The 11178-nt window shown below is 48.5% G+C and overlaps 1 protein-coding gene across 4 annotated transcripts in view; it reads right to left on the bottom strand.

Moving 5' to 3' along the window:
• Positions 1–6005: 6005 nt before the first annotated feature.
• Positions 6006–11178, bottom strand: part of SENP7 (SUMO specific peptidase 7) — a 1147554-nt gene continuing 1142381 nt past the window's right edge. For all 4 annotated transcript variants that reach the window (XM_086934477.1, XM_086934475.1, XM_086934476.1 and 1 more), the window contains one exon: positions 6006–6357. In XM_086934477.1, coding sequence (XP_086790603.1) covers positions 6220–6357 — 138 coding nt within the window. In that variant the 3' untranslated portion in view covers positions 6006–6219. The remainder of the gene's footprint in view (positions 6358–11178) is intronic.

Here is an 11178-nt window from a genome sequence, read left to right as displayed (position 1 = left end):
ACTTTCAAACAGATTGTGCTCCGGCTCGTTTGCGCAAGGGAAACACTGTGTGCGGCTTTCCTCATTCAGAACTAGGGATGTGCTGCCACCTTGTAGCCTTTAACAGCAATATGCCAAAACAACAAGCATTAAATAAAGCGTTTTATTTTACCCGGGTCACGTAGATCAAAAGAACGGCAATGGTTGTTATTATACCTCAGCAGTGGAGAATGTCGCTTATTTTCTTCCCCATTCTATGTTACGCTTACGCCCGTTCTAATACTATACCCCGCCATCTGCCTTTCTACAATGGACCCTCGCATCATAAACAGAGTAACTGGATAATAAACTTTCATCCACCTGCCACGCTCTCTGGCTTCTGGCCTGATGGACACTGATGGCTATGGGTGGTCTGCTTCTATAACATTTTCCTGTGGATTTTTCCTGCTTCCGCGGCCCGATTGCTGCCCACCGATGTACGTTGCATGGCTAAACACTTATAATGTCCTAAAGGCGAGACCTATTGGCTATGCCAATGCTTGTTATACATGGTATTGATGGTGCCCCAAGGACCCCACAGACCAATGTGCACGTAATTGATGGACGTTCAGTCCCTGTGCTTTTGCATTCTGATGACGTGTTTATAATGACTAGGACCGCCGTTGTTCTGCAAAGACTTATGGACACCTTTGCAGAATTTATGGGACAATTGGCCACGGGTAGGTCCCGCACTGGGAAACGCGAGGATTCAAATTGGTTTCTCAAGACTTTAGCAAGCCCACCAGCTTGTCCCAGTTGGGGCATTACTTCCCCATCCTTCTGGTGCACCTATCTCCAGAAGGTATAACTGTACCTCACGTTTGATTTATTTATTATTTTTTTCAAACACCAGGACAACTATATAATCCTGATATAAGGGGACGGGACTCTTACCTCTGTCTGATGTCATTTACCGCCCCCTTGAGAGTAGATGAGGTTCTTACGTCCTGAAGAATTGCCGAGATCCAGGTCGACTTTTTAAACAGGCAAGAAACATGTTGACCCTTTTGCACAACTCACAAGAAGTAACACAGGTCTAATACCCCCTCTCAGTTCGCAACATTTGCAGTCGGTTTTTATGCATGCCCAGACACTCCGCAAATAAAATTCTCCTTGGAGTACCCAGGAGCCATTTTTAAACCACACTTGCACATTCCCACATCTACTCCCTTCACATAATATCATTTAGCTTCACGACAGCAAAACCGAGAAGACCTCCAGCAAAAAGTCACCTCGCAGGGCCCATTGGGATTTGCAGTGTTGGCCCAATGAAGACCTGCCCTATGATGAAGCATGACACCCCTTGGGTGTGTGAGAGCCATTGCTCCTAATTGGAGCTATCCCTGGATGAGCATTATTTCTCTTCTCCCTCTAGCACCTACCTACGTCCACCATTACTGACGTGTCCCTTCGTCCCCCCCCTTTTTTTCTCCCTCCTCTGGCCCCCAGGAACAGCATACCTTTTGTTCAAAACTTCCGATCCGGGCCCGTATCCTGGACTTATCAAGCCCCCTGTCCCTCCTCCCTGTGAGACTTCAGAATTTATGGATGTCAGAACATTTAATATTTATAAAATCAAAACATTTACAATGTCTTGCGGGAAAAACACCCAGAAGTGTAGGACATAGGGCATTCCTATTGTGAAAGTTAATCCATTTTTTTTATTTGGGCATTCTTTTATCCAAATATGCTTCATGGTCCCAAAACATACATATTGCTTGAACTTAAATGCGTTTAGTGGTTGAGGGAGTTTTCAGGTTCCCCCGTAAACTTGTTAGCTGCCCCATTTGGGAAATGATTAATAACTATTGTGCTACAGCATTGTCAGCTGCCATGTATGGTGGGGTATGGAGGGTCATTCGTTCTGCGGTCCTCTTTAAGTTGAGGAGAATGCCTTTCTTATGCGTCTCTAGTGTATCCCCGACTCAACACCCTTTTCAATTGTCCGTAAGGAAGTGGGGCAAATTCACCTTGGAGGACTTGCATTCGCTCAAGTCTATTTTACTTTTGCATTCAATTTGGGCCAAAACTGAAACAGCCTTCCCAAAAGTCATACATTTGGATTGTTTAGGGTTAGACCATGCCTTTAATATCCTGTGGCTTTCCTATCTGAACGATATTTCAAAATCGTTGTTTGGCTCCCCTGTGCTTCAACACACTTCTAGAATCCGTGTGTTTCATAAGACTGTGGTCAAGTCTTTTTTAAGGCGCTGGGTTTGAAATAAGAGCCCTTGTATAGGGCAAGAAACCTATTGTTACATACGTGTTGAGTGCTTTTCCGGAGGCCTTTCAAATGTACCTATCTATCCCTGCTGACAAATACCCAACATCCCTTCGTTTTAACGAGGTTATGGCTGGGTATAGCACACCATCTTGAACCAGTGGTTCAAGGACATGGTACCGTGCCTTTGTGGGACAGCATTTCGAAACAGAGCACTCATCACTATATTATTTTGCAGTTTTTATGATGAAGGAAATATATTCTGAAACCGATCTTTACTGCGCATAACATCAGGGTTTACAATGTCGCCCTGCGTTTCTTGTGTGCCTTGAAGGTCTCTACTTTATGTTTTAGTGTTGCCTCTTACATTTGAGGAGCGATTCGAATCAGAAAAATTATTTTTATCTAATTGTAGTACTTGCATTGTATACTTTCTGAACACTGTATTTATTTATTTATTTATTTATTCAAAGTTTTATATAGCGCGAACAAGATCTTTGCAGAGCGCTTTACAGAAACAGGGGTAGGGGCAACAGGAGGGTGATTAAATACAATATTGGGTAAAATGTGAAAGCATAGTAGAGTGGGATAACAATCAAGTAAATAAATGAGAACCAGTAAACGATCAAGTAACTAATAAAACCAAAGCGGTGCAGAGTCTTAGATCCAGCAACAATAGAGATCAGGTGAACTTAGGCCAAACGGATGGCTATTACCTCTTTCTTAAAGCTTGCAGGAACATAGAGTAGGGGCCGCAGGAAGGTAGTTAGAACCAACTATTAGGAATAGAATAGTAGTCGGTAGTAAGAGAAATAGCATAATAGGATATACTGCAGCGACGATGCAGAAGTCTCTTTTCCAGCAGCAGAAGAGTTCAGGTGAACTTGGCCATAAGGATGGCTTTTACCTCTTTCTTAAAAAGTGCCGTGGAGGAGATATGCCTGGTTTCAGGAGGGAGTGCATTCCAGATCCTGGGCGCCATTCCTGAGAAGGAGCGTTTGCATGTTTTTTCCTTCCGGAATCTACGAGGTTTCAGGAGTAGATTTTTTGTACTTCTATTGGATCTCGAGCCTCCAGATATAGTCAGCTTTTGGGTGAGGTAGCTGGGTGACTTGTGGTGTACGGCCGAGTGTGTCATAACGGCTATTTTCACTTGTATTCTGGCCTCAAAGGGCAGCCAGTTCAGGGATTTTAAATCAGGGGATATATGCGAGTGTTTCCTAGAGCCAGTGATGAGTCTCGCGGCAGCGTTCAAGGAGGCTCTTAGGGGAGCGGTTGTTGAAAGGGGGAGTCCGCTAAGGGTCACAATTCCGTAGTCTATGCGAGGGATGACTAGGGCCTGTACAGCAGTTTGGAAGTCCTTAGCTGGGAGGAAAGGTTTAAGTTTCCTCAAAGTGTTGACTTGGAAGTTAGCTCCTTTGGTGGCTATGCTAATGTGCTGCTGCATGTTGAGCTTGGCATCAAGTGTAATGCCTAAGGATTTCGCAGAATCCACAATGGTGGGTTGGACATTGAGCGCAGTTAGCTGATTGAGCCAAGTTTTGGGTGATGGCAATTTTCGTGGGAGGTGAGATCAGAAGGAACTCAGTTTTCAGAGCATTTAATTTGAGGTGATTATCGGCCAGCCATGATTGGGTGTTTCTGAGTGTGGAGTTCAGAAGCTTGATGTCTTCCGGGGATTGTAGCTTGAGGTAAAGTTGAGTGTCATCGGCGTACATATGGAAGTGTACATTAGATGCTTGAAGCAAGGTGGTGAGGGGTTCCATGACAAGGTTGAACAATGTGGGGGATAGGGAGGATCCTTGTGGGACCCCTAAAGTTACCGGCACCGGTGAAGACAGCACGTTGTTGATCTTGAACTTCTGAGACCGGTTATGTAGGAAGGAAGTGAACCATTTGAGAACAGTCCTGAATAGACCCATTCTGGTATTTAGCAGCTCCAGTAGGTTCTCATGCTTGACAGTGTCAAAAGCTGAGGAGAGGTCAAGAAGGATGAGGAGGCAGGAATCGTTGCGATCAAGGATTTGGAGGGCGTCATCAATAATGTTAGTCATAGCCGTTTCCGTGCTGTGTTTCACTCGGAAGCCTGATTGATGAGGGTTGAGGAGGTCAAACTGATCAATGTGTTTTGTCAGTTGGATTTGTACACATTTTTCCAGAAGCTTGGCTAAGGTGGGGATATTGGTAATAGGGCGATAGTTGTTCAGGTCCGCCGGGTCAGCTGTAGGTTTCTTGAGTATAGGTGTGACTTGCCCCACCTTGAGGGAGTCTGGGATGAGGCCTTGTTGCAGGGAGCTGTTAATGATTTTGGTCCAGAGTGGGAGTAGCAGGGGGGTGAAGTCTTTCACTGCATTAGCAGGTAGGGGGTCAGTGAAATGATTAGAGGGCTTCAAGGTGCTGAGCAGTTTGTGAATTGCTTCTTCAGTGTAGGTGTCGAATGATGTCCATGCTGCGTTGTTTTTAGGGTGAATGGTAGTCAGGCTGATGGGGCTGGAGTATCGGGTTGCATCATTAAGGAGATCACTTCTTATGTTGTCGGTCTTTAGCTTAAAGAATGCAGAAAAGTCTTCACAGTGTGGAGTATCGCTTGTTGCGCTGATTGATTGTGAGGGTTGCATCTTCGTTTGAGATTTGACTAGATCGAACAGTTTTCTTGGACGGTTTTTTGCTTGGTCCAGCTGGAGGCTAAAGAAGTCTGATTTTGAGCGCTTGATTTTCCTAAAGTAGGCATTTCTCTTGTTCTTTAGCGTTTTAAGGTGCAGTGCTGAGGGGTCAGATCTCCAAGTGCGCTCTGCCATTCGCAAAGCACGTCTGTCTTCATTGATTCTGCCATCATACCAAGGGTTCGAATTCTTGGTGGAGACTCTTTTCAGTTGCAGGGGGGGCAGCTTCGTTGATTATTGAGTTCATAGAATCGAGATAGAGGTCAGTCAATGATTGAACATCAGGGGCGCCCGCAGGGGGAAGGAGGAGACTGCGAGTGTGAGAAGGCAGGGAGTTCGGGTTGAGATTCTTCATGTCCCTTTTCCAGATCTTGGATTTGGTGGGTTGAGCCGTGTTAGGTTTTACTTTTTCGTTGATGAAGAAAGTGATAATGTGGTGGTCTGACCAGTCACAGGGTTGGATCGACCCCAATTGGGTAGCGTCCTCTTTGGCAATGATAAGGTCGAGGATCGAGCCTTTGTCGTGTGTCGGGCTGTTACAGATTTGGGTGAGGTCAAGCGCATTGAGGAAGGTTTTGAGACTATTCACCACTGCGTCTTTCTGATCGTTCCAATGGAGATTGAAGTCACCCAGGTAAATTTGATTGATCTGCCGACCGGCATTGGATAAGATTGTGTCCATGAGTTGTTGGGTGAAGGTGAGGTTGTCCCCGGGCGTGTGGTAGATGACATGTAGAAAGCATACAGGTTTGCCCTCGCTGGAGATATCGAGGCAGAAGAGTTCACAGGAAGTGAGAAGGGGGAGGTGACTTTGGTAACAGAGAGGTTGCTCCTAAACATGCATGCAATTCCACCGCCCGTCTTGCCGGTCCTGTCGATCCTAATGATGTGGTAGTTGGGGGGGGACTAGTATGTCCATTATAGGCGTAGAAGTTTCAGTTAGCCATGTTTCAGTCAGAATGGCTAGGTCGAGGTCCAGTGCTATGATGAGTATGAGTGCTTAATTGTTTTTAATGTAATTGATGTACTGTTTTTTGTACTATCTGCTCTTTTATGGCCAAATGTGAGTGTGCCAAAGAAAGCTTTTGAATAAGGCACGTTACAAAGTTAAATAACAAATATTTATTAAACTGTAAAATACATACTTACAAAATTACCATTTCTCCGCTAAGCGTCAAATATTTTAAATGCTAGAATTATTAGTCAAGTCCTTGAAACATTGTCCAATGTGAGTACTCCTGCAAGCTTCTCAGCCAGGACGCTTAAAAGCAGTAGTAAAGCAACCTTATTAAAGTCTCTACCAATTCTCCAAATGTATCAGCTCCTGTTTCCACGAATCTGTTGTAGATGTAGTCGCAGAATCAGATTTCTAATTTCTTCTCGTTTACTTCTCACAACATGTCGAGGAAACCAGTGTTCCAAGTGCAAAGGAGGCTCAAAGGAAGGGATGGGACTCTGAACAAAAGACAGAAAACATTATTAAATATGATGATATGGTTGAGAAAAAGTACATTTTCAAATGTAATTATCTCTTCTGAGTAACGCTGCCGTATAGTATAGGATAACAGCAACCCCCAAAGTTTAAATGCGGCCAAATGCACATTCTAGACCCTTCTCCGTGTGTTACAACCCATTTCCTTTGTAAATCTTCAAACCTTCCTGTCTCTCGACTCACGTTCTGAACAGTATGATTTCTCAACTCAGCATATAGTTTTCAATTCCTAGTTCCGCTTGCTCCAGGCTTACCGGGTGTGTTCCCCTATGGCAGGGAGGGAGAGCAATGTTAGATGATGACCGACGTGCTACGAGTGGTCCAGATTTTCAACGTCTTAAACCTGTGGGAACTGCGCCATCTACTGGCGAGATGAGGAAAAATGATTCATAGCTGTTAAGGTCTTTCTCCTGCAAACGCTTTAGCGGAGCGCCTATCGTCACACACCAATACAATACAGCTCTGTCGGGGAGCTTGTATCATCACACAAAACATATAATGTATATAGCGCTTACTGCCCATGACGACGAGTTACACGACACACGCGTTTACATACGTACCTAAGGGGCTTTCGGGTGGCCCCTTTCAGGTGCTTGTTGCAGTCAGTTATGATGACTTTAGGAAGTGGCTAGCAGGGTGGTCCAGTTGTTGGGCTCGCCTCAGCCGCGGGTAGTTTACGCATGAGAACACTTTTAGAGTAGTATGCAGATTAGATGCACTGATTTTTAAACTCACGTTTTCTTTTCATGGAGGCCACACCCTTCGCGCTCTCTCGCGTTGCTTTTCCCACATCACTGCTGCCACCTCTAAGGGCAGGGCTAAAAAACGGTTTATATCTTACAAGTTTCCCTTTCCTTTGGAGAGTGCCACTCTTGTTTCCCCTCCATTCGCTGTAATGCTGAGAGCCACCATGGAAACTGCGGACGTCTAACTGGAACACCACATGCTAACAGAACACCGACAACAAGTAGTGAGAGGGAGCCGGCCGAACCAAGGATGACAACACAGAAAATCCAAACCGGATTTATTTTGTTGCCAAAAGAGCCACGTGACGCCTGTGGTTGACGTGGGAACTAAACAGAGAAAGAAATGGGTTACAAGACCTCCCCTTTGCACACATGGGCCGCTTCGTCAGTCCTTGAGTTCTGCAAGAAACTGAAGACATTTCATTTTACCTAGAAAGCAGGCTCAGCCAGCCAAGTCTCGTCTTTTTGTTCTAGCGCTTGGATACCCTCCCGGCTGAGAAGCGTGCTCTACAAATATTCATAAAATAACATAACGTATCAAGTGTAGCACGAAAATGCCAATCTGGCCTTCAGAAAAAACACAAGCAGCTAGATTCATCAAAGAAAAATGGGCTCGCAAAGGGCCAGATTCAAAATCTGGCCCTTTGCGAGCGCACTTTTTGCATTTGGGATTCATCATCCCAAATGCAGAAATCGCTAATTGCGAAATCGCTAAATTGCGAGGAATTGCATTAAAGGAACCTCTATTTGAGATTCCTTAAATGCAATTCATTAACCATTTTTAAATTGCGAATTCGCTATTTTTGGCCGCTATTTACAGCGAAGTCAGACTTCGTGATAAATAGCGAAAACTTAGAAAAATGCACTTTAGTGCATTTTTCTTTTTGTTTTAAATCTTTTATTGAAATTTCAACAAGACAGACATAGGACACGTCAACAATACAGGCGTGCATGCATTCGCCCGACAAACTGTAGCTATCCCACCCTCCCCAAACAGCGGAGCCCTGCAGTGCCGTGTAGATTGTGTCCATGGGTGCTGGGGAAGCCCAATAGGTGAAGCAAAGCTCCGATCCAGTCCTATGAACAGCCAACCCTCCCCCCCTCCCCACCCCCACTCCCATCCCACTCGCAACTCCCTTTCCCCGGTGTGGCAAGTGCAGTGACATCGATGTACATGAGGCCTATTGGATAGGCAGGATTTAGTTGGGTGATCGGGGTTCTCCCCGAAAGTCGTCTGGGAGCCGGAGCACCCTGAGGTATTTTGGGCAGGTGATTTCGTTAAATTCCTCCGATAGGAGAGAGACGAGGGGTTGCCATGTCTCGAGGAATGCGTCTCTGCTTTGAGTGAGGGAGGCCTGTATCTTCTCCATCCCCATAATGTACCACAGGCGGTGGAGCCACCCCGTGTGAGTAGGCTTCCTGGAGGTGCCCCACAAAGAAAGGATGTGTTGGGTGGCTGCCCCCATCGCTAGCCCCATCTGTCCTCCCCTGATCGATTTGAGAGGAAATGTGATAGCATTGGGAAGGCCAAGAAGCGTGTATGCTGGAAACCGGGGAATGTCTGTGTCAAAGTGTGTGTCGAAGCTCTTGAGCACCTCCTCCCAGTATCCCTGAATCTCTGGGCAGTCCCACAGGATGTGAGTTAGTGTCCCTTGTTGTCCACAACCCCTCCAACACCCGGGCTCCCTGCGCGGGTTGCTGTGATAAAGCCGCGCTGGTGTAAGGTGCCAGTAATACGCTATCTTCACAGCTGCCTCTTTACTGGCTACATTGCGGGCGGTATGGTGAGCCCTGAAGTATATGTCCTGCCATTCCTTATCTGTGAAGGTGCGTCCCAGTTCGCCTTCCCATCTATTCTGTCCCGCCGAACGCGAAGCGGGGGGGGGGGGGGGGGGGGGGGGCGGTCCGAGCATCGCGTAAAGGTCAGTGATTGCGTGCTTGTCGTTCGTTTTCGTGTGGAGCCATTTTTCGTAGGCTGTGAGGGGCCTGCTCACGTGGGGCAGCACATCTCTCTCCGTGAGCCAATGCCTGAGTTGGAAGTATTGGAAGCGCTGGATCTGCGGGAGAGTGTAGCCGTCTTGCAAAGTGCGCATCTGCATAAAGCCCGTAGGGTCAAAGAGATCTCCAGCCGCCTTGCAAGCAGAGTCCTGCCATTGCGGGAACGACCCAGGGGTCAATCCCGGGGGGAACACTGGGTTCCCAAACAGGGGGGACATCGGGGACGGGAACGTGGTGAGGCCCTTCGGGACCGCTACTCTGTCCCAGACCTGCATTATCGTGCGCGTGATGGGCGATTTCCGGAGGTAAGAAGGCCTGTCTCTGCGTCCCAGGAATGGGACTTTCCAGAGGGACATCTGGCCCATGGCCCGGTCCTGAAACAACCACTGCTTCTCCGACTCGGGCCTACTCCATTCCAGGAGATAGCGGAGTTGTGCCGCTTGGAATTAGCGACGCAGGTCGGGGACCCCGAGTCCGCCCTCCGCTGTGGTCCGCGTGTTTAGGTCTCTCCGCAGACGCGGGCGCTTGCCAGCCCACACAAAGCGTGTAATGGCGTCCTGTAACTGTTTGAGCACGCCGAGTGGGGGAGTGACCGGTATGGTCTGGAACAGGTACAGGACCTTCGGCAGTAGGGTCATTTTTATTGCTGCCACACGTCCCAACCACGAAAGTGGTTGACGGCTCCATCTTGCCAGATCCCCTTTCAGGGCCGTCAGTAGAGCATTATAGTTGTGTTCGACCGTTTGAGTCGTAGTCGGGGTTAATGAGATGCCTAGGTAGGGTATGGTCATCCGAACTTGGAGGTCTCCGTATGTCTGATGGCCTCGTCTCGCCGCCTTCGCGTTCCGACCCAGGGGCAAGACCAGGGACTTCTCCACGTTCATTTTGAACCCCGAGACATCCCCAAAGCTCGCCATTTCCGAGAGGAAAGCCGGTACTGACGTCTGGGGGTTCTCCAGGGCCGCCAGGATATCGTCCGCGTACAGACTTATGGTCTGTGGTGTGGTTCTCCACCAAACCGGATGCCTGTAATGGACCTGTTGTCCCGGATGCGCTGGGCCAGTGGTTCAATATAGAGAGCGAATAGTAGGGGCGAAAGAGGACACCCCTGCCTGGTTCCCCGTCGGATGTCTAGAGGCCTCGAGAGCACCCCATTGACTGTGACCTTGGCCTGTGGGCGGCATAACAACCAGCGACCCATGTGCAGAACCGGTCCCCGAACCCAAAGCGCTCCAGGACTGCGTCTAGATATCCCCAGTCCACCCTGTCGAACGCCTTCTCGGCATCCACAGAGAGTAGGGCCGCGTCGGAGTCATTGTAGTGGGCCTTATCAATGACATGAAGCAGGCGCTTGGTATTGTCTGCACACTGCCTGTTGGGGATAAATCCCGCTTGGTCTGGTTCAATGATGCCCGGCAGGCACGGGCCCAGTCTAGCCGCCAGCACGCCCGTGAACAGTTTTAGGTCGAGGTTGAGTAGGGAGATGGGTCGGTACGCTTTGCAGTGGGACGGGTCCTTGCCCGGCTTAGGGAGGACCACGATGTCAGCCTCCAACATGTCTTGTGGGATGGAGCCTCTGCCCTGGAAGGAGTTGAAGAGCCTCGCTAATACTGGTGCGATTTGGGGGCAGAAAGCCTTGTAAAAGCTCGCAGAGAAGCCGTCTGGACCCGGGGCCTTCAGAGGCTTGAGACGTGCGATCGCGGAGACAACCTCCTCGGTTCGGATGGGGGCATCAAGGGAGGCCCTGGTGGGTTCATCCAGGGGCGTTATCTCCGTGGCTTGGAGGTAGGTGGCGGCGGAAACCCCCCCAGCAGGCGGCTCCGCCGTATACAGCGAGGCATAAAACTCTCGGAAGGCCTCCGCTATGTGGTCATCGTCTTGGACGACCGTCCCATCCCGGGTACGGATGGAGGAGACCTTCGCCCGCAGGGCCTTGGCTTTAAGGCAGCTCACCAGTAGGCGACCTGTCGTATCACCACCCACATAGTAAGTGTGGCGCAGTCTCAGGGCCGCGTACTCCGCCCGATCCAAGTCCAGGCT

Source organism: Lissotriton vulgaris, chromosome 8, assembly GCF_964263255.1.
Source record: "Lissotriton vulgaris chromosome 8, aLisVul1.2, whole genome shotgun sequence".
Lineage (NCBI taxonomy): Eukaryota > Metazoa > Chordata > Amphibia > Caudata > Salamandridae > Lissotriton > Lissotriton vulgaris.
Note: the sequence above shows the minus strand (reverse complement) of the source record. Positions and strands in the feature narration are given on the sequence as shown.